The sequence below is a fragment of the Macaca nemestrina genome, chromosome 12, assembly GCF_043159975.1.
Source record: "Macaca nemestrina isolate mMacNem1 chromosome 12, mMacNem.hap1, whole genome shotgun sequence".
In the NCBI taxonomy this organism is placed as follows: domain Eukaryota; kingdom Metazoa; phylum Chordata; class Mammalia; order Primates; family Cercopithecidae; genus Macaca; species Macaca nemestrina.
In genome coordinates, this window is record NC_092136.1 from 75,948,009 (window position 1) to 75,970,358 (window position 22,350).

General features: G+C 53.7%; 1 protein-coding gene and 1 long non-coding RNA gene across 2 annotated transcripts in view; one reads left to right on the plus strand and one right to left on the minus strand.

Moving 5' to 3' along the window:
• Positions 1-588: 588 nt before the first annotated feature.
• On the plus strand, positions 589-21,862 carry LOC105468790 (tsukushi, small leucine rich proteoglycan). The gene is made up of 2 exons (XM_011719146.2): positions 589-717; positions 13,193-21,862. Exon 2 carries the CDS (start codon positions 13,201-13,203, stop codon positions 14,260-14,262), a length of 1,062 nt encoding a protein of 353 aa, XP_011717448.1. The 5' UTR covers positions 589-717; positions 13,193-13,200; the 3' UTR covers positions 14,263-21,862.
• LOC105468789 (uncharacterized) overlaps positions 6,278-22,350 on the minus strand; it is a 36,516-nt gene continuing 20,443 nt past the window's right edge. Inside the window, exon 5 of the long non-coding RNA XR_011610945.1 lies at positions 6,278-6,369. This is a non-coding gene — a long non-coding RNA (uncharacterized lncRNA). The remainder of the gene's footprint in view (positions 6,370-22,350) is intronic.

The following is a 22,350-nucleotide window of genomic DNA, read 5'->3' on the forward strand; positions in this document are numbered from 1 at the left end:
GTTGACTTTCTCTCTCCTCTCCTGCCAGCTTTTCTGCCCGAGCCGGGCTCTCTCTTCTCTGTGGGTTCGTCTTTCAGCCAGTCTTTCTCTTGCTTCAGATTCTTGGTTTCTGGCTCCCTGTCGTCCCTGAACCTCTTTCACTCTTTAAAAAAAAACGGGGAGGGCGGCGAACAAGCAAAGAGGAAGCCCTCACCCACCCACCCCATCTCTTCCTTACTAGCAACTAATTCCCTCTCTCTACACAAACACACACACACACACACACACACACACACACACACACACACACACACACACACACACAGAGGCACGTACTCCGGCCACCTCCAGATGTTCCCGACAGTGAGGCCATCTGCTTAGATTGCTGGGGCGCGCAGGGGGAGGGGGCAGGGATCCGGGATGCAGGAAGCTGTGAGGGAAGCCTACTGGAGGGGGCAGGAGCTGCGCACTTTTGAGACGCTCCCTAGAGTGGAACCCGGGCTCGGCTCGGGCTCCGCGGGCGGGGCGCGCGCCGGGAGAGGCTGGCACTTTGGCGACACTCCCTGAGCCGCCCCGCGGCTGGCCGGAGCAGCCACCCGGCGCCCGGCAGGGGGGAGCCCGGCTGCGGGCGGGGACCGGGGGGCGGGCCGCGCCGCCGGGAGAAAAGCGCCGGCCGGAGGGCCCGCGGCCGGGCCGCCGGGGTGAGCGTGCCGAGGCGGCTGCGGCGCAGGCTTCCAGGTGGGTGTGGGTCCCCGGACGGGGCGAGAGTTCGCGCTGCGGGTGAAGATCCCGAGTCCCCGACCTCAGCCTCGCGGCCCCTTCGGCGGGCGGGTGGGGGACGCCGGTCGCAGGGGCGGGGCTGGGTCCCGCCAAGGCCCCTCAACTTTAGCCGGACGCCTGGGGCTGGGCGGGAGTGGGGAACGCTAACCCAGGGGAAGGGGCTTGCGGGAGACAAAGGCTCCGCCCGGGGGCCGTGTGGGTCTTTGTGCGGACACGTGCATCTCATGTTTGTGGGTCTTTGTGGATTTGCAGTCGGGGACGCGCCGCTGCTGGTGCCTTTGTGTATCCGTGGCTTTGCGCGGCTGCTTTGCGCCGGTGTCCACGTTTGCGGGCCTGCGCCTGGCTGTGGGCGTCGGTGGGCGCATCGCGTGTGTCCGCATACGTGGTCGGTGCCTGCCGACGTGTCTGGGCTGGGTGTCCACAGAGGGTGTGCGCGCCGAGAGCCCAACTCCGCCCCACCTCCCCGCTCACCCGCTGTCCACTCGGGCCCACGACTTGGCTCCAAACTTTTCTCCCGGTTCCTCGGCAACAGCCCCAGTCCTCCCCACCGCAGCCCGGCCGGGGGCGCCGGCAGCCCTCCCCTCTCCCTCCTGAGGTCCCAGGACCCCAAGGGGCTGCAATGGGATTGGTGGTCGGGGGGATCCGCAGCGCCTGGGGACTGGCCGGGCAGGGGCTGGGAGGAGCGTGCGGATTCCCCTGCAGACCCCGGCTGGGAGGAGGAGGCGAGAGGTGGGTCCCGGGCTCCGGTCCTGGGCTGGGGAGAGGAAGGGACAGGGCGCTGGCGTTGCCCTCCCCGCGCTTCTTGGAAAGAGTGTGACCCAGAGAGTTGTGTCTGTTTGGTGGGGAGACAGGCTCCGCTTTGAGACCCGCTCTCCGTTTGCAGCCCGCCCCCGGGGGAGGGGGACCAACCCTCCGACCTGGTAGGGAGCGAGCGACTGCCAGTTCAGATCATGCCCGAGGCGCCGCCTCGCAGGACCCGGAGCTGGGCTGGGGGCCGTGGGAGCCTCACACACACAGGTTTCAACTGGGACGGCCACTGGCCCACTGTGCGGCGCTGGCAAGTTGCTCAGCTTCGCGGAGTCGCGGTCACTCTGGCACGGACAGAGCGAGAACTCCCTCGAGGCTCAGGGCGTGCGGTGGGAATAACCCGCGCTGCTGGAGCCGGGCGGAGAGCAGCGCCAGCCCACATTTGGCCTGGCGAGGAGGTGACTCAAGACCTTCGATCCTTCTTTCATCGTTGTGCGCCCTGCCCTCCGGATAAGTCTAGACTTGCAGCGCCTGGGACTGACCGGAGAGGGAGGGCTCAGAGCGGCAGGAGCCTCCTGGGCTTTTGAGCCTAAGTCGCAAAGATAACCCTAAACACCCTCCTCCCCACCGCTCACTCCAGTCTTTAACCTAGAGCTTTGTCGGATGCTGCAGACATGATGGAAGGGCACAGCCGCTAACCTGGGAAAGAGACAACTGTGGGCATTTTCCTTTCCCTCTCCGGCCTCAGTTTCCCTTCTGTAAGGGGAGGTATTGAGAGCCTCTTCTGTTCTGGCTGACTGCTTCAGATCCCAGAACCTAGAAACACTTTGATGTTTAACCTACACCTCCATTCTGACCTGACCTATTCCCAGGCACTACTTTGCTCCCCAGGAAGGCTGCAATGCTACAGCCACCGGGCTTCCACCTACCCTTCCTCCAACACCAGGAAAGGCAAAAGCTGATAAATGAGTCAAACATGGAAAGGGAAAGGACAGGGATTGACCTTTTCTCCTCTTACTTTTTTTTTTTTTTTTTTTTTTGAGACGGAGTCTCGCTCTGTCGCCCAGGCTGGAGTGCAGTGGCCGGATCTCAGCTCACTGCAAGCTCCGCCTCCCGGGTTCACGCCATTCTCCTGCCTCAGCCTCCCGAGTGGCTGGGACTATAGGCGCCCGCCACCTCTCCCGGCTAGTTTTTTGTATTTTTTAGTAGAGACGGGGTTTCCCCGTGTTAGCCAGGATGGTCTCGATCTCCTGACCTCGTGATCCGCCCGTCTCGGCCTCCCAAAGTGCTGGGATTACAGGCGTGAGCCACCGCGCCCGGCCTCCTCTTACTTTTTAAATGACAGTTTGTGGGTGGTAGAGTCCAGATCAATTTTCTTCTTAATCATAACTCCTGGGTCAACACAGGGGATGCACTTGAGAGTTCATGCTTCCTTTTTCAGAGCAAGGCTGGCCTGGGCACTGAGGACACTTCATAAAGAGGGTTGGGTCCTCCCTGAAAGCCCCCTGGCCCAAGCAAGTCCTAAGAGGGGTTCTGTGGGAATAGCCCAGGGGAGGGGCCTCACGGGAGGTTCCTCCTGCTGTGGGTTTCCAAGTCAGTGGGTACACAGAGGGGAGGCAGGAAGTATCTCCCACAAAAGGATCAGCATGTGCAGGACCTGTGCATGAAAACAGCACAGGTGGTCCGCATGGTGGATCGGCAGTCGCAAGGTCTTGAGGGTGGTGAATTGGAATTGAACTTGAGGCTGGGAAGGCAGGGACCAAATCACCAAGGCCTTGAATGCCAGGCCGAGAAGTGGGATTTGACCCTGTAGGCAATGGATAGCTCCTGGAGGATTTAAACAGATACAGCAGGGTGGGGTTGGTAATTCTGTGAAACCAGTCTCTGGCTTGTGGGTGGTGCTGGAGGTCAGGAGACCAATCTGGAGGCCGAGTGATCCAGCCTCTTAGAGTCAAAGGACCCGGATTTTACTGCCACCCCATTGCTTCCTACCTCTGTGGCCTGGGACAAGTAACTTATTTAAAATGTGAGGATATTAATTCTTGCTCCACTGATCTGGTGTATTAAATAAGATGATGAATTACATGTGCAAATAAATGAAAAGTGGTTTGTAGTATGTATTACATTGTGTAGACAGAAATTCATTGGATTGCACCGACAATAGAAGGCAGAGACAGTTTTGATTCTGGTCCTAAACCTGATTTCACCAGTGGGCAGAGCCCTAAGCATCCTGCAGGGTTGCACCAATTGTTATGTTCACCACAAAGCAGAAGGGAGCTTTCTGTCCATCTACACCGATTCGTAGATGGCCACAGAAGTGGGCCAGTACCTTGACAGGGGCAGCCCAAGGGCCATGGGAGCTCACAGCATGGGTGGCCTTTCCTGGGTGAGGGGCAGGTTAGACTGGGAAAGCCCCACAGAGGAGGTGGCTTCTTGAGTCAAATGTATGAGAATCTGCTGGTAGACAAAGAAGGGTATCTTTGTCTTCATCAGAGGGAACAACCTGTGCAAAAAGGCAGGTGGCTCTAGAAGAGTCACAGGCCTCTAGACTAGAAAACTGTCTCTGTGGGATGGGTTTGAAAGAGGGAGCTGTGGTAGGGTCCCGGTCTTCTGTTGGAAAGTGCATTCTGGTGCCCAGCATGGCTGGCAGTTGAAGTCAGGGGCCAGGAGTGAGGCTGTTGCAGCAGGTCTCCTGAGCCTGACCTGGACAGTGGGAGGTGACTGTCCAGCTTAGGGATGTGGGAGAGGGAAGACAGTGATTCCACCTACCCAGGGGGAGCTGCGGATTTGATGCTGAGCCCTCATTCTGTCACAGGCAACACAGCAGCTTCTGCCTGCTTTGGCCTCTGAGACCTTTCCAGTTCGCCCTTCCCAGTCTCCTGGGAGTGCCTTGTCAGCACCTCGTAGCCACACCGGGATCCTGGATGGTATGTGGAGAGAAGATCCAAGGCCTCTGGGATGAATTGTGGATTCTTCTCCATCTTCAGCCCCTGCCCTTGCCTCAGGATTTGCTGGTGTCACAGCACCTTTTTCTTCCCTGGTCCCTGAAATCACTCACTGGGGACAGGAACCAACATTCAGTGAATACCAATGTGTGCCAGGCCAGGTCTGAGTCTTCACTTTGCCTCATGTAATCATCACAGTGACCCATTGGGACCAGCATGGGGAATATCACCATGTTACGGATGAGGACTCAGAGGGGTGAGGGCACGAACAAGCCTCAGAGCAGTGAACGCCCTGTAGGGTTGGAACCCAGACTGCCTGGCTACAGAACCCTTGCCCTCTGCCCCATAGCGCCTCCTCGTGTGTCCATGTACGCTGCCTCAAGTTGATGGAAACTTGAAAATCTTCAGGAAGAAGACATATTGGAAGGAAAACATCCTATTGGGAGCCTTGCCCATCTCCCTGTAGATTATCCTCCTTGGGTAAGTTGTTAGGCTTACAGGTCCCTGGGATCATGTCATGGAGGAGACCAGGTACTGGATGTCAGAATATCTGGGTCCTGGTCCAGCCCCATCCTCTCTGGCTGTGTGTCTCTGGACAGATCACAGAATCTCTCTGGGCTTCTTTACGCAGCTGTAAAGTAGATACGATGCCATCTAACCTGCTGATTCTGCAGGGTGACTGAACAGATCGTAGTTGAGGAAGCATGGGAGAGGTTGAGAGGTGTCCTTTGGTGAGGTAGCGGTATTCTAGACGCTTGGTGCATCTTCACATGGTGTCTGCTCTGTACCAGGCTCAGTGCTCAGCTTCAAGGGCATAAAAAGGAACCTAATGCCATCCCTGCCCACAGTAGGATAGACAGGTAAACATGTAAGTACAGTTCAGCATGACCAGGTCTAAGCTGTCTTGCACATGTGCTCATTTGGAAGCTGAGGCAGAGTGGATTTGGAGCTAAGACATCTGGGGTTAAGTCCTGGGTCCTCTCCTTCTCAGCTGAATAACATCCATTTCCATGTCTGCAAAATAGGGACAGTATCCCCAGGGTCAAGGCTGTGGTGAGGCAGAAGTGAGATGCTGATGGAGAGCACATGGTGGGCTGCTGTGTTTGTCCAGATGTGCTGCATTAGCGGGTCTGTTGCAAGAGCTGGCCCTCGGGGCTCCGGGAGTCTGGCCTTGAAATTCTTTCTGCCTTGCATTTCCAGAGCTGACAAAGTGGTTGGAGGGCAGGACGTTTCTGAAAACCGTCCACCTGGGGATTTCTTTGGCATCAGCTTGAGTGAGCTCATGACTGAGGGGAGCAGGGTGGGAGGCAGCTCTGCATTGAGGAACAGCCAGTCGAGACAAAGGCCGGTCTCAGGAGGGTGCTGGGGCTCTGTGCCAGTGCGGCCCTGTGCCAACAGTGCCCTGTGGAAGTTGTCGAGGGCAGTGGGAGGAACTGGAAAACTTTACAGACCAGAGATGCTGTAGTGCAGCACCAGGGTCAGGCAGCTGGGGCCAGGTGGGTTCAAGCTGGAACCCAACACCCAGAGAGCTGTCCTTATCAGCAGACACCAGGAAAGTGACTGGAGAATGTCATCACAGGCAGTCTCGGACCTGCTGCGCTCCTGGGCTGCACTGGGAACTTGGTTGGGGAGAAACATGAAGGATCACATGGTGACTGCCTTTAGAAGGCTTAGCAAATCACCGTCATTGTCTACCACACACTGAGTACTTGTGTAGCAGATAGTGAGTGGAATGCCTGCCATTCTGTCATTTAATTCTTTCAACAATCCTGTGCTCTGAGCCCTGTTGAGGACCCTCGGAGTGGGTCCCAAGACTTACCCAAGGCTGGTAGGTGCAGAGCTAGGTTCACACCTTGTCTGGGTCTTGCAGTTGACCGGTTCATCCTGCTCTTCCTCCACGCGCCCTCTAGGCCTGGCTCTGTTCCCAGGTGGGGGAAAGAACACACAGTTAAAGTAGGCACGGCACTGCCCCATGCTGCTCACACATCAAGCAGGAAAACAGCAGGTAACTCACGGCAGAGAATTTACTGAAGGAGGCCTGTGGGTAGCCTGTGGGGTGAGAGGCCAGGAGGGAGGGGTGGGGGGGCCTGAGTGGACAGAACAGGCTTTGTTCTGCTGGGAGCAGGCCAGGGGCAGGCGGGATGGATGCATGCAGTTCTGGCAGTCACATGAGGCATCAGGTCCTAGGTCCTGGGCCCTGCTCTGCCATTCCTTGCTGTCACTGCCCCTCTCCAGGCCCCAGTCACCCATGATCCCCAAGGGGCCGTCCAGCTCCCAAGCCCTGGAATTCTCCAAGTTTGGAGATGTGTTAGCAGAGGGTGAGAGTTGTTCAGAGTCCATCAAGGTGAAGGCTGTTCCCACTCTGGCTGTCAAGGAGGGTTCAAATCCACATGGGGGGCTGGGGACAGGTGGGAGGGGAGAAGAAGGTGGTGACAACTTGCAGGTGCCTCGTGCACGGGAGACTCGATTTCTGTAAGTAAAAAGCAGAACCCAAGAGGTTTCTGATAAGGAGAGTGATGTGGCCAAAGCTGTTTTAGAGATGTCTCATAGCAGTGTGTGCGGTGTCACCTGGGGAGACCTGCCTGGAGCCTGTTGGGGCCGTAACATTTACTCTTTGTCCTAGCAGACCATCAGCAAACTTAGAGTCACTGTGGACCTGGCCCTGTGGGCCCAACAATGCATGATTCATGGCCCCTGCACTGGAAGGCCTTACAGTATATCCCCCAAACCACAGATGGCTGTGGTTTCTAAGCCCTTGTCCTCCTGTTCTTGTGTTATGTAATCTGGTCAATCAGTGGATATCTTTTATCTGCAGGTCATGGTTTGGAAAAAATGTTGAATCTTGACCGAAAGATCCCTTTCCTTCTCAGCCTTCTTTGGTGGCTACCAGTCTTCATTTCTCTTTCTCCTGGGGGTAGAGTACGGGTCCCAGAGGGAGGCAATGTGAATACTGTTACACAGATAAGAAAACCAGGGCTCAAAGAAATAAAGAAAACAGAAGGTCACACAGATAGTGGCAGACCTAGGACTAGAGCCCTAGTCTCCTGGGTCCAAAGCTGGTGTTAGTGATCTTGTTATAAGTTGGTCTTCTATTCTCATTGCTGGTCTGTAAGCCCCATCAGGACAGGGACCCTAGTATCTGTCTCGTCACTACCACCCTCCACCCCCCACTCCCCACTCCCTCCTGGCCTAGCCCAGTGCTTTGTATATACTTAGTAGAAGTTTAGGATGTGCTTTTGTTAAACTTTAAAATCCCAAAACCCTGGAGTTGGATTATCTAAACTGAACCTCTTAATGTGAAGCTAGAAACTGAGGCACAGAAAGGGGAAGAGACTTGTTCAGCGATGAGATGAGGACAGTCCATGGCAGAACAGGCACTGAGACCTAGGGCTCCTGACAGTCCTGCAGGACTTATCTTGTCACCAGGTACAGTTGCCCTGTCACCTCCCTGTGAGTGCCCCAGAGTGTGGGGAGGGATGTAGTTGGTGACTGTGTCTCAGTCTACCATTGGCTGCACATCTGTCAGTGTCCTGGCACTATGCTGGGTGTTTCACACAAGCAGTCTCTAGCCCTTGCGGCAACTCCTTGAGGAAGGGATTGTTAACTCCATTTTAACTCCCCATGACTTCTGATATGGTTTGGCTGTGCCCCCACCCAAATCTGAACTTGAATTGTATCTCCCAGAATTCCCATGTGTTGTGGGAGGGACCCAGTGGGAGGTAATTGAATGCAGGAAGCTTTTGCTTCCTCCTCATTCTCTCTTGCCACTGCCATGTAAGAAGTGCCTTTTGCCCTCTGCCATGATTGTGAGACCTTCCCCAGCCATGTGGAACTGTTAAGTTCAATTAAACCTCTTTGTTTTGTATGCTGCCCAGTCTCGGGTATGTCTTTATCAGCAGCATGAAAAAGGACTAATACAGTAAATTGGTACCAGTAGAGTGGGGCGTTGCTGAAAAGATACCCAAAATATGGAAGCAACTTTGGACCTGGGTAACAGGCAGAGGTTAGAACAGTTTGGAGGGTTCAGAAGAGGACAGGAAAATGTGGGAAAGCTGGGAACTTCCTAGAGACTTGTCGAATGGCTTTGCCCAAAATCCTGATGACAGTGTGGACAATAAAGTCCAGGCTGAGGTGGTCTCAGATGGAAATGAGGAACTTGTTGGGAACTGGAGCAAAACTGACTCTTGTTATGTTTTAGCAAAGGGACAGCAGCAATTTGCTCCTGCCCTAGAGATTTGTGGAACTTTGAACTTGAGAGCGATGATTTAGGGTATCTGGCAGAAGAAATTTCTAAGCAGCAAAGCATTCAAGAGGTGACCTGGGTGCTGTTAAAGGCATTCTGTTTCATAAGGGAAGCAGAGCATAAAAGTTTGGAAAATTTGTAGCTTGACAATGCATTAGAAAAGAAAATCCCATTTTCTGAGGAGACATTTAAGCCAGCTGCAGAAATTTGCATAAGTAACTTGGAGCTGAATGTTAATTCCCAAGACAATGGGGAAAATGTCACCAGGGCATGTCAGAGTTCTTCAAGGCAGCCCTTCTCATCACAGGCCTGGAGGCGTAGGAGGAAAAAAAGGGTTTCTTGGGCCAGGCCCAGGATCTCCATGCTGTGTGCAGCCTAGGGACTTGGTGTCCTGTGTCCCAGATGCTCCAGCCATGACTAAAAGGGGCCAAGGCACAGCTCAGCCATGGCTTCCGAGGGTACAAGCCCCAAGATTTGGCAGGTCCCAGAACCATCATTCACTGGCCTTGGGCAGGTGACCCAATCTCTTTGAGCATCCACAGAAGGGGATAATTGTTCATTTTACAAAACCCAAACCAAAGCTCAACAGCACTTGGCAGCTTCCACATGGTGTGGAGCCTGTGGGTGCACAGAGGTCAAGAATTGAGGTTTGGGAACCTCTGCCTAGATTTCAGAAAATGTATGGAAACACCTGGATGCCCAGGCAAAAGTTTGCTGCAGTGGCGGGACCCTCATGGAGAACCTCTGCAAGGACGGTGCAGAAAGGAAATGTGGGGTCGGAGTAGAGTCCCTACTGGGGCACCACCTAGTGGAGCTATGAGAAGAGGGGCACCATCCTCTAGACCGCAGAATGGCAGATCCACCAACAGCTTGCACTGTGCACCTGGAAAAGCTGCAGGCACTCAATGCCAGTCCGTGAAAGCAGCCAGAAAGGTACCCTGCAAAGCCACGGGGGTGGAGCTGCCCAAGACCATGGGAACCCACCTCTTGCATCAGCATGACTCAGATATGCGAGATATGGAGTCAAAGGAGATCATTTTGGAACTTTAAGATTTGACTGCCCTGCTGGATTTTGAACTTGCCTGGGTCCTGTAGCCCCTTTGTTTTGGCTAATTTCTTCCATGTGGAACAGCTATATTTACCCAATGCCTGTACCCCCATTATATCTAGGAAGTAACTAACTTGCTTTTGATTTTACAGGCTCATAGGTGGAAGAGACTTGTCTCAGATGAGACGTTGGACTGTGGACTTTTGGGTTAATACTGAAATGAGTTAAGACTTTGGGGGACTGTTGGGAAGGCATGATTGGTTTTGAAATGTGAGAACATGAGATTTGGGAGGGACCAGGGGCAGAATGATACGGTTTAGCTGTGCCCGCACCCAAATCTCAACTTGAATTGTATCTCCCAGAATTCCCATGTGTTGTGGGAGGGACCCAGTGGGAGGTAATTGAATCATGGGGGCCAGTCTTTCCCAAGCTATTCTCATGATAGTGAATAAGTCTCATGAGATCTGATGGGTTTATCAGGGGTTTCAGCTGCTTCCTCCTCATTCTTTCTTGCCACTGCCATGTAAGAAGTGCCTTTCGCCCTCCACCATGATTGTTAGACCTTCCCAGCCACGTGGAATTGTAAGTCCAATTAAACCTCTTTCTTTTGTAAATTGCCCAGTCTTGGGTATGTCTTTATCAGCAGCATGAAAACGGACCAATACAACTTCCCAGAGTTGCACAGTGTAGCAAGTCACTCCTGCTAAAGATGGTCAGCCACCTTCCTTTTCCCATCCTCAGTTCCTCTGCTCTAAAATGGGGATGAGACTGCTGGCTCACAGAGTGACTGTGCGGACTGAATGAAAGCATGTGTGTCCGGCACTAGCAGAGAGTGAGGACTGGCCCCGACTGTCACTGTCGGCACTTCCCACTGCCAATGCCCAGCCCTGGGCATAGGCCCAGCACAGAGCAGGAACCCCGGGAGAGGTGTCCACTGTGCAGGGCTGAGCAAGGAACCTAGTCCAGTGCCCTGGGAGCATCTGCGAACAGTTACCTAGGTACTCCTGCCTCTTTACATCAGGTGCCTCTTTATATCAGCTGTTACTACCATTGCCTCAGTTCTGTATCTTCTGGCTGCTGGGTTATGACTGCCCTTTGCATGTGCACAGCCCTTCACAGTTGGCAGTAAGGGTTAATCAACTTAGGTGAAGAGGGCAGGGCAGAAATTGCCACCCTTTAGTGCAGAGGACAAGGCGGAGACTTTAAGAGGGTCAGCGAGAGGTCCCCTCTGGTGGGAGTGGGTTTGGGCAGTGTTTTGAGTTGCTGGTTATGTAAGTGGGAGCTCATACGAGGCCATTTGGCATTTCACGGACCCCTTGCATAATCACCTCTGGGAATCAAAGGGTAATCTTGGGGCCTTTGTGGTGTTTGTTTAAACCCCAGGAAGGGTGGGTATGAATGAGCAGATCAGCCTAGCAGGGGAGGTGGGGCCTTTGGTGGTAATGAGCCCTGCGGTGAGGAGCTCACCCAGGGGAACAAAGGGGGCCTGAAGCAACTTAATATTTTCCTATTGGTTCCAGACATTGGAACACTCTGTCCTGCCTTGGTTGGGACCATGCCCAGGATGCACCTGGGCTGGATTTAATCCTGAAATTGGCCTCTACAAAAGAAAGAGGTGGGAGAGGAGGGGCCTACATGGGGATGGGGGCAGGGGAGAAGAGTCCCACTTTTCCCTGCCCCTGGGCAAAGCCAGAGTGCAGATCAAGTGGCTAGCTCTTTAAAGTTTCATGCAGGGCTGGTAATACAATCCTGCTACTCCCTCCCCACCCACCTTCCAGTCTGGAAGGGGGGCAGGTCCCTGGCCCATCTCCTCCCCCTCTCTCACCTCCTTCCTGAAGGCCAGAGGGAGGGATGGGCAGGAGGGCAGGGGGCCCAGAGCAGGGCCACCCAGATGAAGAACCCTGCTAGAAGGAAGCTTAGTGCCTTCTGTCTCCCAGGCTGCAGGCCGCTGTGCAGGGCAGGGGTGACCACAGACTATCCAATTGGTCTAGTTAGAGGCTCCCACTGCCCAGCCCTCTGCTTCTCATGCTAGCACCACTGAGCACCAGCATCCCAGGAGCTACAGTGGACGTGAACACAGGCTTTGAATCTAACAGCAGTGGGTGGTGTGACCATTAGATGTGACAACACGTATGTAGCGCCCGGCATCTGTGGCAGCCACCACTGTAATTGTACAGAGGGAACTGAGATCTGAGGAGGGAAACTGGCTCATGCCATAGTATGTGTCAGTGGGAAAAGCCCCTCCTGCACCCTGCCTCTCCACCAGCTACTCTGCCAGTCCAACTGGAGGCAATGCATATGAATATAGGAATTGGAGTACAGCAGGCCTGGGTCCCATTCCTGCCCTGCATTTTACTAGTTTGGGGTAAAGCCCTATTCCTCTCTCAGCCTCTGTTTCTTCATCTGTATAATGGGGGAAGCAGCCTAATTGCCTGCCCAAGGTTAAAGGAGGCACGAAAGAGGTGTAGTAGCTTAATCTGCTGGGGGAAGGGGCAGGGTAAGGGGGAAAGGTGCTCGGGACAGGTGTCCCCAAAACCCATCTGGGAGTGTAGACACCTACGTTGGACACCAGGATGCCCAGTGAGAAGGGAAGATCCTGCCTCTGGATGACAGGCTAGGGGGACAGGGCAGGTGGAGTAGGGGTGCGGTGGGGTAGTCACTGCAGGCCCCATTGCAGGGAGGGAGCCCTGGTCTTGAAGTCTGGAGTATGGGTCTCACGCCTGGCTCAGCCCCGGCCAGACCACAGCAGTGGGCGGTGCTTTGTCTGTCAGTGTCCCCTCTAGGGCCACTCCACTCTGTTGTGTGGCTGTCCAAAAGTGTCTTAACCTAAGGCCCAGTTCCCTTTGAGTAAAACAGAATTTTCTGCCTTGCAAGGGGGTCGTGAGGGTCAGATGTGACTGTGCTGTGGGGCAGCCAGAATAGCACCTGACATGTAACACTTGCTCAGCAGAGAATGGGGCACCCTGGGCACACCCTACCCTCAGCCCAGTGGATGAGCCCCTCACCCGGGGGTCGGGGTCTAGACCAACCCAGGGACTCTGGACCATCAGAGCTGGAGAGGCCAGCCTGAGAAGCCGTCTAGTCTGGTGGGTTTCAAACTGGGTTTCCTAACACCCTAGGCAGGGATGGTGGGCAAAAGTGGAGGGCTTCAGGTCCCCCTCACTTCAGCCAGACCAGGCCTGCCTTCATCTGCTGCTCTTGTTTAAGAAAGGAGTCTGCTTCTTCTAGTTGAAAATTCACCACCTAGCCTCACGCCCCTTTACCATACAGATGGAGAGGCAGAGGCCAGAGAGGAACTGGGTCGAGGAACTCTGGGGAGTGTTCCAGGAAGCATTTCAGGAGGTTGGGGCCTGTGACACCTTCCAACGGTGTCTAGACTGGGCTCATGTTCTGTGCGGTGGGTTTAGACCATCTGGTGCATTCAGTCCTCACCCATGGCTCTCTTTCTAGCCCCCACCATGCCGTGGCCCCTGCTGCTGCTGCTGGCCGTGAGTGGGGCCCAGACAACCCGGCCATGCTTTCCCGGGTGCCAGTGCGAGGTGGAGACCTTCGGCCTTTTCGACAGCTTCAGCCTGACTCGGGTGGATTGCAGTGGCTTGGGCCCCCACATCATGCCAGTGCCCATCCCTCTGGACACAGCCCACTTGGACCTGTCCTCCAACCAGCTAGAGATGGTGAACGAGTCGGTGTTGGCGGGGCCGGGCTACACGACGCTGGCTGGCCTGGATCTCAGCCACAACCTGCTCACCAGCATCTCACCCACTGCCTTCTCCCGCCTTCGTTACCTGGAGTCGCTTGACCTCAGCCACAATGGCCTGACAGCCCTGCCAGCTGAAAGCTTCACCAGCTCACCCCTGAGTGACGTGAACCTTAGCCACAACCAGCTCCGGGAGGTCTCAGTGTCCGCCTTCACGACCCACAGTCAGGGCCGGGCACTACACGTGGACCTCTCCCACAACCTCATTCACCGCCTCGTGCCCCACCCCGCGAGGGCTGGCCTGCCTGCACCCGCCATTCAGAGCCTGAACCTGGCCTGGAACCGGCTCCATGCCGTGCCCAACCTCCAAGACTTGCCCCTGCGCTACCTGAGCCTGGATGGGAACCCTCTGGCTGTCATTGGTCCGGGTGCCTTCGCAGGGCTGGCAGGCCTTACACACCTGTCTCTGGCCAGCCTGCAGAGGCTCCCTGAGCTGGCGCCCTATGGCTTCCGCGAGCTACCGGGACTGCAGGTCCTGGACCTGTCGGGCAACCCCAAGCTCAACTGGGCAGGAGCTGAGGTGTTCTCAGGCCTGAACTCCCTGCAGGAGCTGGACCTTTCGGGCACCAACCTGGTGCCCCTGCCTGAGGCGCTGCTTCTCCACCTCCCGGCACTGCAGAGTGTCAGCGTGGGCCAGGATGTGTGGTGCCGGCGCCTGGTGCGGGAGGGTGCCTACCCCCGGAGGCCTGGCTCCAGCCCCAAGGTGGCCCTGCACTGCGTAGACACCCGGGAATCTGCTGCCAGGGGCCCCAATATCTTGTGACGAATGGTGTGGCCCAGGGCCACATAGCAGACTGCTGTCCTGGGCTGCCTCTGGTCCCGAGTGACTTATGTTCCATGTGCCAACACCAGTGGGGAGCCCGCAGGCCTATGTTGCAGCGTCACTGCAGGAGTTGTGGGCCTAGGAGAGGCTTTGGACCTGGGAGTCACACCTAGCAGCAAAGTCTCGCCCCTTTGTCTACGTTGCTCCCCCAAACCATGAGCAGAGGGACTTCGATGCCAAACCAGACTCTGGTCCCCTCCTGCTTCCCTTCCCCACTTATCCCCCAAGTGCCTTCCCTCATGGCTGGGCTGGCCTGACCCGAGACGGGCAGAGGGTGGGTGGGACCCCCTGCTGCAAGGCAGAGTTCAGGTCCACTGGGCTGAGTGTCCCCTTGGGCCCGTGGCCCAGTCACTCAGGGGCATGAGTTTATTTTCTAACATAGCCCTTTCTTTGCCATGAGGCCGTGAGACCCACTTCCTCCTTTTCTATTTCCCTAGAACCTTAATGGTAGAAGGAATTGCAAAGAATCAAGTCCACCCTTCTCATGTGACAGATGGGGAAACTGAGGCCTTGAGAAGGAAAAAGGCTAATCTGAGTTCCTACGGGGCAGTGGCACGACTGGAGCATAGCCTCTTGCCTCCCAGCCGGGCCCATTGCACTTTCTTGTCTCCTCTAATAAGCCCTGCCCTCCCCGCCTGGGCTCCCCTTGCTGCCCTTGCCCATTCCCCATTAGCACAAGAGTAGCAGCAGCAGGACAGGCAAGAGCCTCACAAGTGGGACTCTGGGCCTGGTGACCAGCTGTGTGGCATGGGCTAAGTCACTCTGCCCTTCGGAGCCTCTGGAAGCTTAGGGCACATTGGTTCCAGCCTAGCCAGTTTCTCACCCTGGGTTGGGGTCCCCCAGCATCCAGACTGGAAGCCTACCCATTTTCCCCTGAGCATCCTCTAGATACTGCCCCAAGGAGTTGCTGCAGTTCTGGAGCCTCATCTGGCCGGGAGCTCCAAGGGGCCTCCTAGATTCAGTCCCCACTGGCCCTGAGTGCGACAGCCCTTCTCACCCTCCCAGGAATGCCGTGAAAGGAGGCAAGATCTCCCCCACCCATGTCTATGCTCGACCCCCAGGGTAGCATCTCAGCTTCCAAACCCTGGGCTGTTTCCTTAGTCTTCATTTTATAAATGTTGTTGCCTTTTTAATGGACTGTCACTTTCAACCCGCCTCCCCCACCCCTGCTGGCCGGGGATGGAGACATGTCATTTGTAAAAGCAGGAAAAGGTTGCATTTGTTCACTTTTGTGATATTGTCCTGGGCCTGTGTTGCGGTGTTGGGGGAAGCTGGGCATCGGTGGCCACGTGGGCATCAGGGGCTGGCCCCACAGAGACCCCACAGGGCAGTGAGCTCTGTCTTCCCCCACCTGCCTAGCCCATCATCTATCTGACTGGTCCTTGATTTAATAAACACCATAAAAAGTTCTTTGCTTCACTTAGCCAGTGTCCACTGGCAATCCCTGGGCTGGGCTCTGGGGCCACCAAGATGAATCAGGTTAGGCCCTGCCCTGGGCAGCTTGTTCTCCCTGAAAAGCCTGATAATCTCAGGATTAAGGGAGTAAGGTGACGTGAGGGAGGGAGTTCCTGCACCTTGCTCACCTCTCATCTCCCCCGGCCCTCCCCGCTGTTCCTGTCACCCCAACTGCAGCCATAGCCATGAGCATGCCAGGCAGGCCCTTGCACACCTGTTCTCTTGCTCAGGTGTTACTGTGGGACCTTGCCCTTGTCCTCACCCCTGTCTCTCAACCTCCTTCCCATCCAGTAGACCTAGTGCCTGCCGGTCCTCAGAAGCTTCCTGAGCCCCTCCCACCTCCCTCCTCTGAACTGCAACAGTATTTTGTTCTTTCTTGGCGCTTCAGCTGGTATGGTACCCCAGCTCCTGTTTGCACACTTCCACTGACAGAGATCAGGCTTGCAGCGCATCTGGGTGGCTCTGCTGTCACCAAGTTCTTCCTTCTAACTGGCCAGTCTACAGGGAATGTCTACCATCATCACCAATGGCAGGTTTTTCCTGATACCTACTCTGTGCCCGGAACATTCAGGCCATATGCACTGGTAGGGAGCTTGCCCATCTTGTAATCAGGCCTCCCCAGGGAGAAGTATCAACCTGAGGCCCTGGGTCCGAGGCTGGCACTCAGCCGTCAAGGTAGGAAAGGGCTGAGGCGTGGCGCGGGGCGGTGTGGGGGAGAGGGAGGTCAGGGTGAGACCCCGGGCCCCCACAGTCCTCCTGTTTGTTCTTCACCTCCCCCACATTTCCTGGGACAAGAGAGGCTTCAGATGGAGGTAGGGATCACGGTACTTTCACCCACTGGGTCAGGGTCTTCCCAAGTCCCTGCTTGTGGAAGGAGTCCTTGAGGGAGGGGCCATGGAGCAAAAAGGCCTTAAACACAGGGCCGAAGCGTGAAGCGTGCGGAGGCAGCGAAGGGAAGTAGGGGGCTTCTGCGGCAATCAGTTCTGGAGCAGGTCACCTCCGGCCGAGCTGCAGCTTCGTCTCTGCAAAACGGGGCAGGGTGAAGGCCCAGTGAGAGCATGGGCGTGGATGCCATCACGCTGGGCGGGCTCGTCCTTCCCGGTGGGGAACCTGCCCTGCACCCTGCAACCGTGGCCTCCTGCCAGCCATAAGGAGAGTGGAAGCCCCGGCGGGCCTAGCCGACCCGGGAGTCCCCGCGCCCCTCCTTCCCCTTGCGGAGACTCCCGGCCCGCAGCGCCACCTCGTGCTCACGCATGGCCAGACACCCCAGGTCCCCCCGGGGCCAGGAGCCAGGCCCAGGGCGGCTGCAGAACAAAGTGGGCTGAGCTGTTTGCTTTATGAGGCCAGTCCCTCCCCGCCCGCCAGACTACCCTCGCCCTGCTGTACTCCACCCTCCAGGAACCCTGGTGCTTAGGGCGAGGGCCTTCGAATCTTACACAATCAGGAAAATTCGTGCAAAGAATCCGTTTTGGAATTCACAGAAAAGGGTTGAAATCTTGGGTTCATCACTAACCAATTGTGTGATTTTTGACCAGGTCGCTTTATTTCTCTGAACCTGGAAAATAGGGATGAAAATATCCCCCTCAAGGCCGGGCAAGATGGCTCCTGCCTGTAATCCGAGCACTTTGGGAGGCTGAGGCAGGAGGATCGCTTGAGCTCAGGAGTTCAAAACTAAGACTAGCCTGCGCAACATAATTTAAAAATTTAAAAATTAACCGGGCATGGTGATGACGCCTGTAGTCCCAGCTGCTTGGGAGGCTAAAGTGGGAGGATGGCTTGAACCTGGGAGGTTGGGCGACAGAGCTAGACCCTGTTTAAAAAAAAAAAGAAAGAAAGAAAAGAGAGAAAAAGAAAGACAAAAAAGAAAGAGAAAGAAAGGGGAAATATCTCCTTGATCCTGGGAGGTTGAGGCTGCCGTGAGCTGAGATTGTGCCACTGCACTCCAGCCTGAGTGACAGAGCTAGACCCTGAAATAAAAAGGAAGGGTGGGAGGGAGAGAGAAAGGAAGGAAGGAAGGGAAAATAGCTCCCTCCACAGGACTGTATGAAGAAGAAATGAAGTAACATTTGTAGAGAACCAAGTACTGTGTGCCTGGCACAAAATGACAGCCTGTAAGTGCTCTTTCCTGCCCTCATCCAACTTCATAGAGCCCCCCGAGTAGTTGGGACTACAGGCTTGTGTCACCATGCTCAGCTAATATTTTATTTTTTAGTAGACAAGATCTCGTTTTGTTGCCCAGGCTGGTTTTGAACTCGTGAGCTCAGCTTCATAGCGTTATGAAGTAGATTACAGAGCCATGTAGTCTGAGTCCGTTTTTATAACTGTCACTCAGAACTGAAGAATTTTGTAAAGTTCTGGGACTGTAGAATCACAGAACAACACCTGGTAATCCACAGGGTCATGGAGTAGGTACTCACCGTCAGCTCTGGCCCAGCTCACCACCCTGGGTCAGCAGGGTCACCAATCTCTTTCCGCCTTTCATAATAATGCAGCGGCCAGCTATGGTTATGTGTTCCTCATGCTTTGGGTACATGCCATCATCTCCTCACAACTGCACCAGGTTTTTTGTCACCATACAGATGAAGAAACCGGCACAGGCCAGGCTTTATCTGTCAGATGGCAATTCTCACATTCTTCCTTGTCCTACCCCAGGGGCCGGGCCAGATGTGTAAACCCCATGAATCAGAGAGGGTAGAGGTGCACTGAGAGACCAGAAAGCACTGGGATTCCATTGCTTTTTCATTTTCAAATAAATTGGAGAAGTTAATGCAGTTCTACATAGCTCCAATCAGACTGTTGATTCTAGATCTTAGAGCATAAAAAGCCGAAGTTCAAAGTTAAAGTCCTTTCTCTCCTGGCCCCTTTTCACAGATGGGGAAACTGAGGCCCAGAGACGAGTAAGTTACCATGGTCCATGGCCAGGATTCTGTGCTTCAGAACTGCCTGTGTGATTTGTGGGACCCAGTATAAAATGAAAATGTAGGGCCCCTTGTTCGAAGTTATTAGGATTTCAAGATGACAAGAACAGAGCATTAAACCAAGCACAGGGTCCTTCTATGGTTTCACTGCCCAAGAAGCCAGCCCTGCTGCGATTTGATTATCTCATTTCTAAAGGAGGGGCAAACACCCAGACAGTGTTGGTCAGGATGGCAGAAGAGAGTAGGTGTAGATTTGTGTGTAATCCAATCCCTCTGTAGTTCAGGGAGCCAATGAGACTCTTCCAAATTCAGAAATGTCCCTCTGTTGTTATCACACAACCCCCTGGTTTCCCCAAATTGTCATGGCCAAAAGGCTTTCAGAGGGAAAAGGCGTCTAAAGAGGTAGATTCTACCATCCAGCTGCCACCAAACCAGCTCATGAGCTGTTTCTCTGGACTGCCAGGAATATGGTGAGCAGAGGCCTACCCCTTGCTCACTTTATGTGCCTACAGAATTTAAAGTCCACCAGTGCTAACGCCCACGCATACCTAATCTCCACCAAGGGCAATGTCTATGATGACAGAGGTCATCATAGGCTAATAGGACCTTGCCCATCAATGTTCAGCGTTCCTTGTTGGCTAACGTTCACCAGGGTGCAAATATTGGTTGATATCTAATGTTTATCATATGAATGATAGCTTCCAGCAATGACCAATATCCACAAAGGGAAAATGTCTGTTGGAGGCAGTGTCCACTGTATATCAGTGCCCAGTGTTCACTGGTAGCTAATTGCAATTATACTTGCTCTGTGCATCAATACCCAATGTCAGTCCATAGCTCAGCTTCTAACGACAGCAAATGTCTATCCAGTTAAGTCACATGCCCTGTGTTTATTCTTCTCTTTATTTATTTAAGTACTAGTGGTTCTGTCTACAGGGATTATTGTGTTTGTTGAGCTTGGAGGGAAATTCCTGTGTGTTTATTCTTTAGTTCCCAAAGCTATTTATTATTTTCTTTTGCATATCCATTAGATAGTCAAAGTGTTCTGAACTGGAGGTACAAACACATTTATGTTTCTTTTTGTCTTCCTTCCTTCTATCTTTCCTTCCTTCCTTCCTTCCTTCCTTCCTTCCTTCCTTCCTTCCTTCCTTCCCTCCCTCCCTCCGTCCCTCCCTCCTTCCCTCCTTCCCTCCTTCCTTTCTTCCTTCCTTCCTTCCTTCCTTCCTTCCTTCCTTCCTTCCTTCCTTCCTTCCTTCCTTCCTTCCTTCCTTCCTTCCTTCCTTTTCTTTTTTCAGGCTCTCATTCTGTCACCCAGGCTGGAGTGCAGTGGTGTAATCATAGCTCACTGTAGCCAATCTCCCTTGCACAAGCAAGCCTCCTGCCTCAGCCTCCCGAGTAACTGGGACTATGGGCTTGCATCACCATGCTCAGCTAATATTTTATTTTTTAGTAGACAAAGTCTCATTTTGTTGCCTAGGTTGGTCTTGAACTCCTGAGCTCAAGAAATCCTCCCACTTCAGCCTCCCAAAGTATTGAGATTACATACGTGAGCCACTGTGCCCTGCCATGTTTCTTTATATATGAACATATGTATATGTAACATATAAATAATTGCATATATGACACAGGAAGACACAGAAATAATATATACATGATACAGGAAGACACAGAAAAAGAGAAACTAGTCTTTTACCAGAAGTATCAACTCAGGAACAATTTTCTAATTAGCTGAGCCTCAGAAGCAACAGCTTTTCCAAAGTGAAGGGATGAATGGAGGTGCCAGCCCTCTTGCTCAGGTTAAGAAAGGCAAAGAGCCCGGCTTTTGGCTGTAAAAAGCCAGGTTCCCTAATCAGGTGAAGGCCCGAGGCGGGGACTTCTTAGGGCAGTGTAACTAGTAGCCAAGGCACAGGCTCCAAAGGGAGGTTGCCTGGGCTCAAGCCTGGCCCTGCCACTCACAGCTGGGTGTCCCGGGGTGAGCTGCTCAGCCCCTCGTTCACCCTCAGTTCCACATCTGTAAATGGAAGTCTAGTAGCTACCTCACAGGGCAGTTGTTGAAAATAAGCTAATGCTCCTAAAACCCTGAGAAGAGTGCTCTGTGTATGATAAGTGTTCATAGACATCACATGATTTATTTGTTTTGAAAATTCTTCTTTTAGTCAAACTTATAAGTTTTCTGTGGCTCAAGATATTCTCAACCAGGGTTTCTTTAGTGGCCATCAGCTCCCAGAGGGTGATATCATGGAAGCTGTTATGCTTAGGAATTTGTTTAAAAAGACGTCCTACCCTGTGCCCCAGTACATTTCAACACCACCCAGCCACACAGCCGCCTTCTGGCCCAACACTCTTAAAGACACAGTGCTTAGGAAATGTCCTCATGCCCTTTTCCTGAGGCAGGTTTGCCACTGTTTCCCCAGGCCTGCATCACAGATGGCAGTCACTGACCTGCTGTGATTTGAGAGATGGAGAGAAAAACCTTCCACTCTTCTTACTCTCCCTAATAGCCTCAGTCTCTGCCTTCAGTTCCACCATTTCCCTTTGGCTTAAGCTATGATTGTTGTCCAAGGCCTCTCCTAGATAGGCAAGGACTCAGGATACCAAGAGTGTGATGAGGGGATAGAGATGAGATATCTGGGTTGGATGCGGGAGTGGGGCATTTTCTAACTAATGGGGTGCAAGAGGTACCTGAGCATGCTCTCAAAATGTGTTATACCCTAAAAAATGTTTTTAAGGTAGTGTGTTGATATAACAGTTGTTAAGACCATGATGCTAGAGGCATCCATAGAGATCCATAGAGAAGGTAGTTGAAGGGTAGGGCGTTTTATTCACACATATGCTGCCTTCTCCACCAACTGATGTGATATCCTTTTCTATTCATGACTCCAGTGAACCCACACCTCTGAGGATTTACACCATTGTATTTGTACTCCTCTTGAGTCTGGGCTGGAATGTGACTTTAATCAGTGCAATGCAGAACTGGTTCAGTGCCAGTTCTAAGACTACAAAGAGAAAGAAAAGTTCAAACTTCCAATATCCCAGCAGACTTCAGGCCCCAGCTGTGCCACCAGCTTCACGCTCATGAGTGACCACAACAAACCCAGCCGAACCAACCAGCCCAGCCCAGCCCTGGTTGCAGAGTCATGAGTAAATAAAATGGTTGTTGTTCTAAGCCTTCGTGCTTTGCAGTGGTTTCTTATAAGGCAAGAGATGACTGAAACAGCAAAAGCCACAGCCTCCACCTCCCCCAGCCACATTTCCCCTCTCCTCCCTACTTGCTAACCTCACTGGAGCCCTGGGACATGGGCAGCTGAAGATGCAGAAAAGATGCCAAATGAAAAATCCACCCTCCTTGACGACAGCCCAGCTGAGGGGAGCAGGCAGAGAGGGGCGGTTGAAGGAAGCACGCTGCCTGGTGTTTGAAAGCGTATGAGGGGCTGCTCTGAGCACATCTCCTTACATTCTTGTCTCAAGACCACCCAGCAGGCATGGCCCCTCCTGGTAACCTCGCACGCTCCTCCCGTACTCCTCCCCAGTCCCTGGACAGACCCACCTCTCCCTCTTAGACTCTCCATGGGTCCCTTCTCCCCACCTGCTGCTGGGATCAGGAAGAATAAAGACCTGAATTCACTGTCTTATTTGTTGTTGTTGTTGTTTGTTT

Excerpts from the sequence above, each read along its gene's own strand:
- LOC105468790 (XM_011719146.2), top strand. The coding sequence starts at position 13,201 with ATGCCGTGGCCCCTGCTGCTGCTGCTGGCCGTGAGTGGGGCCCAGACA.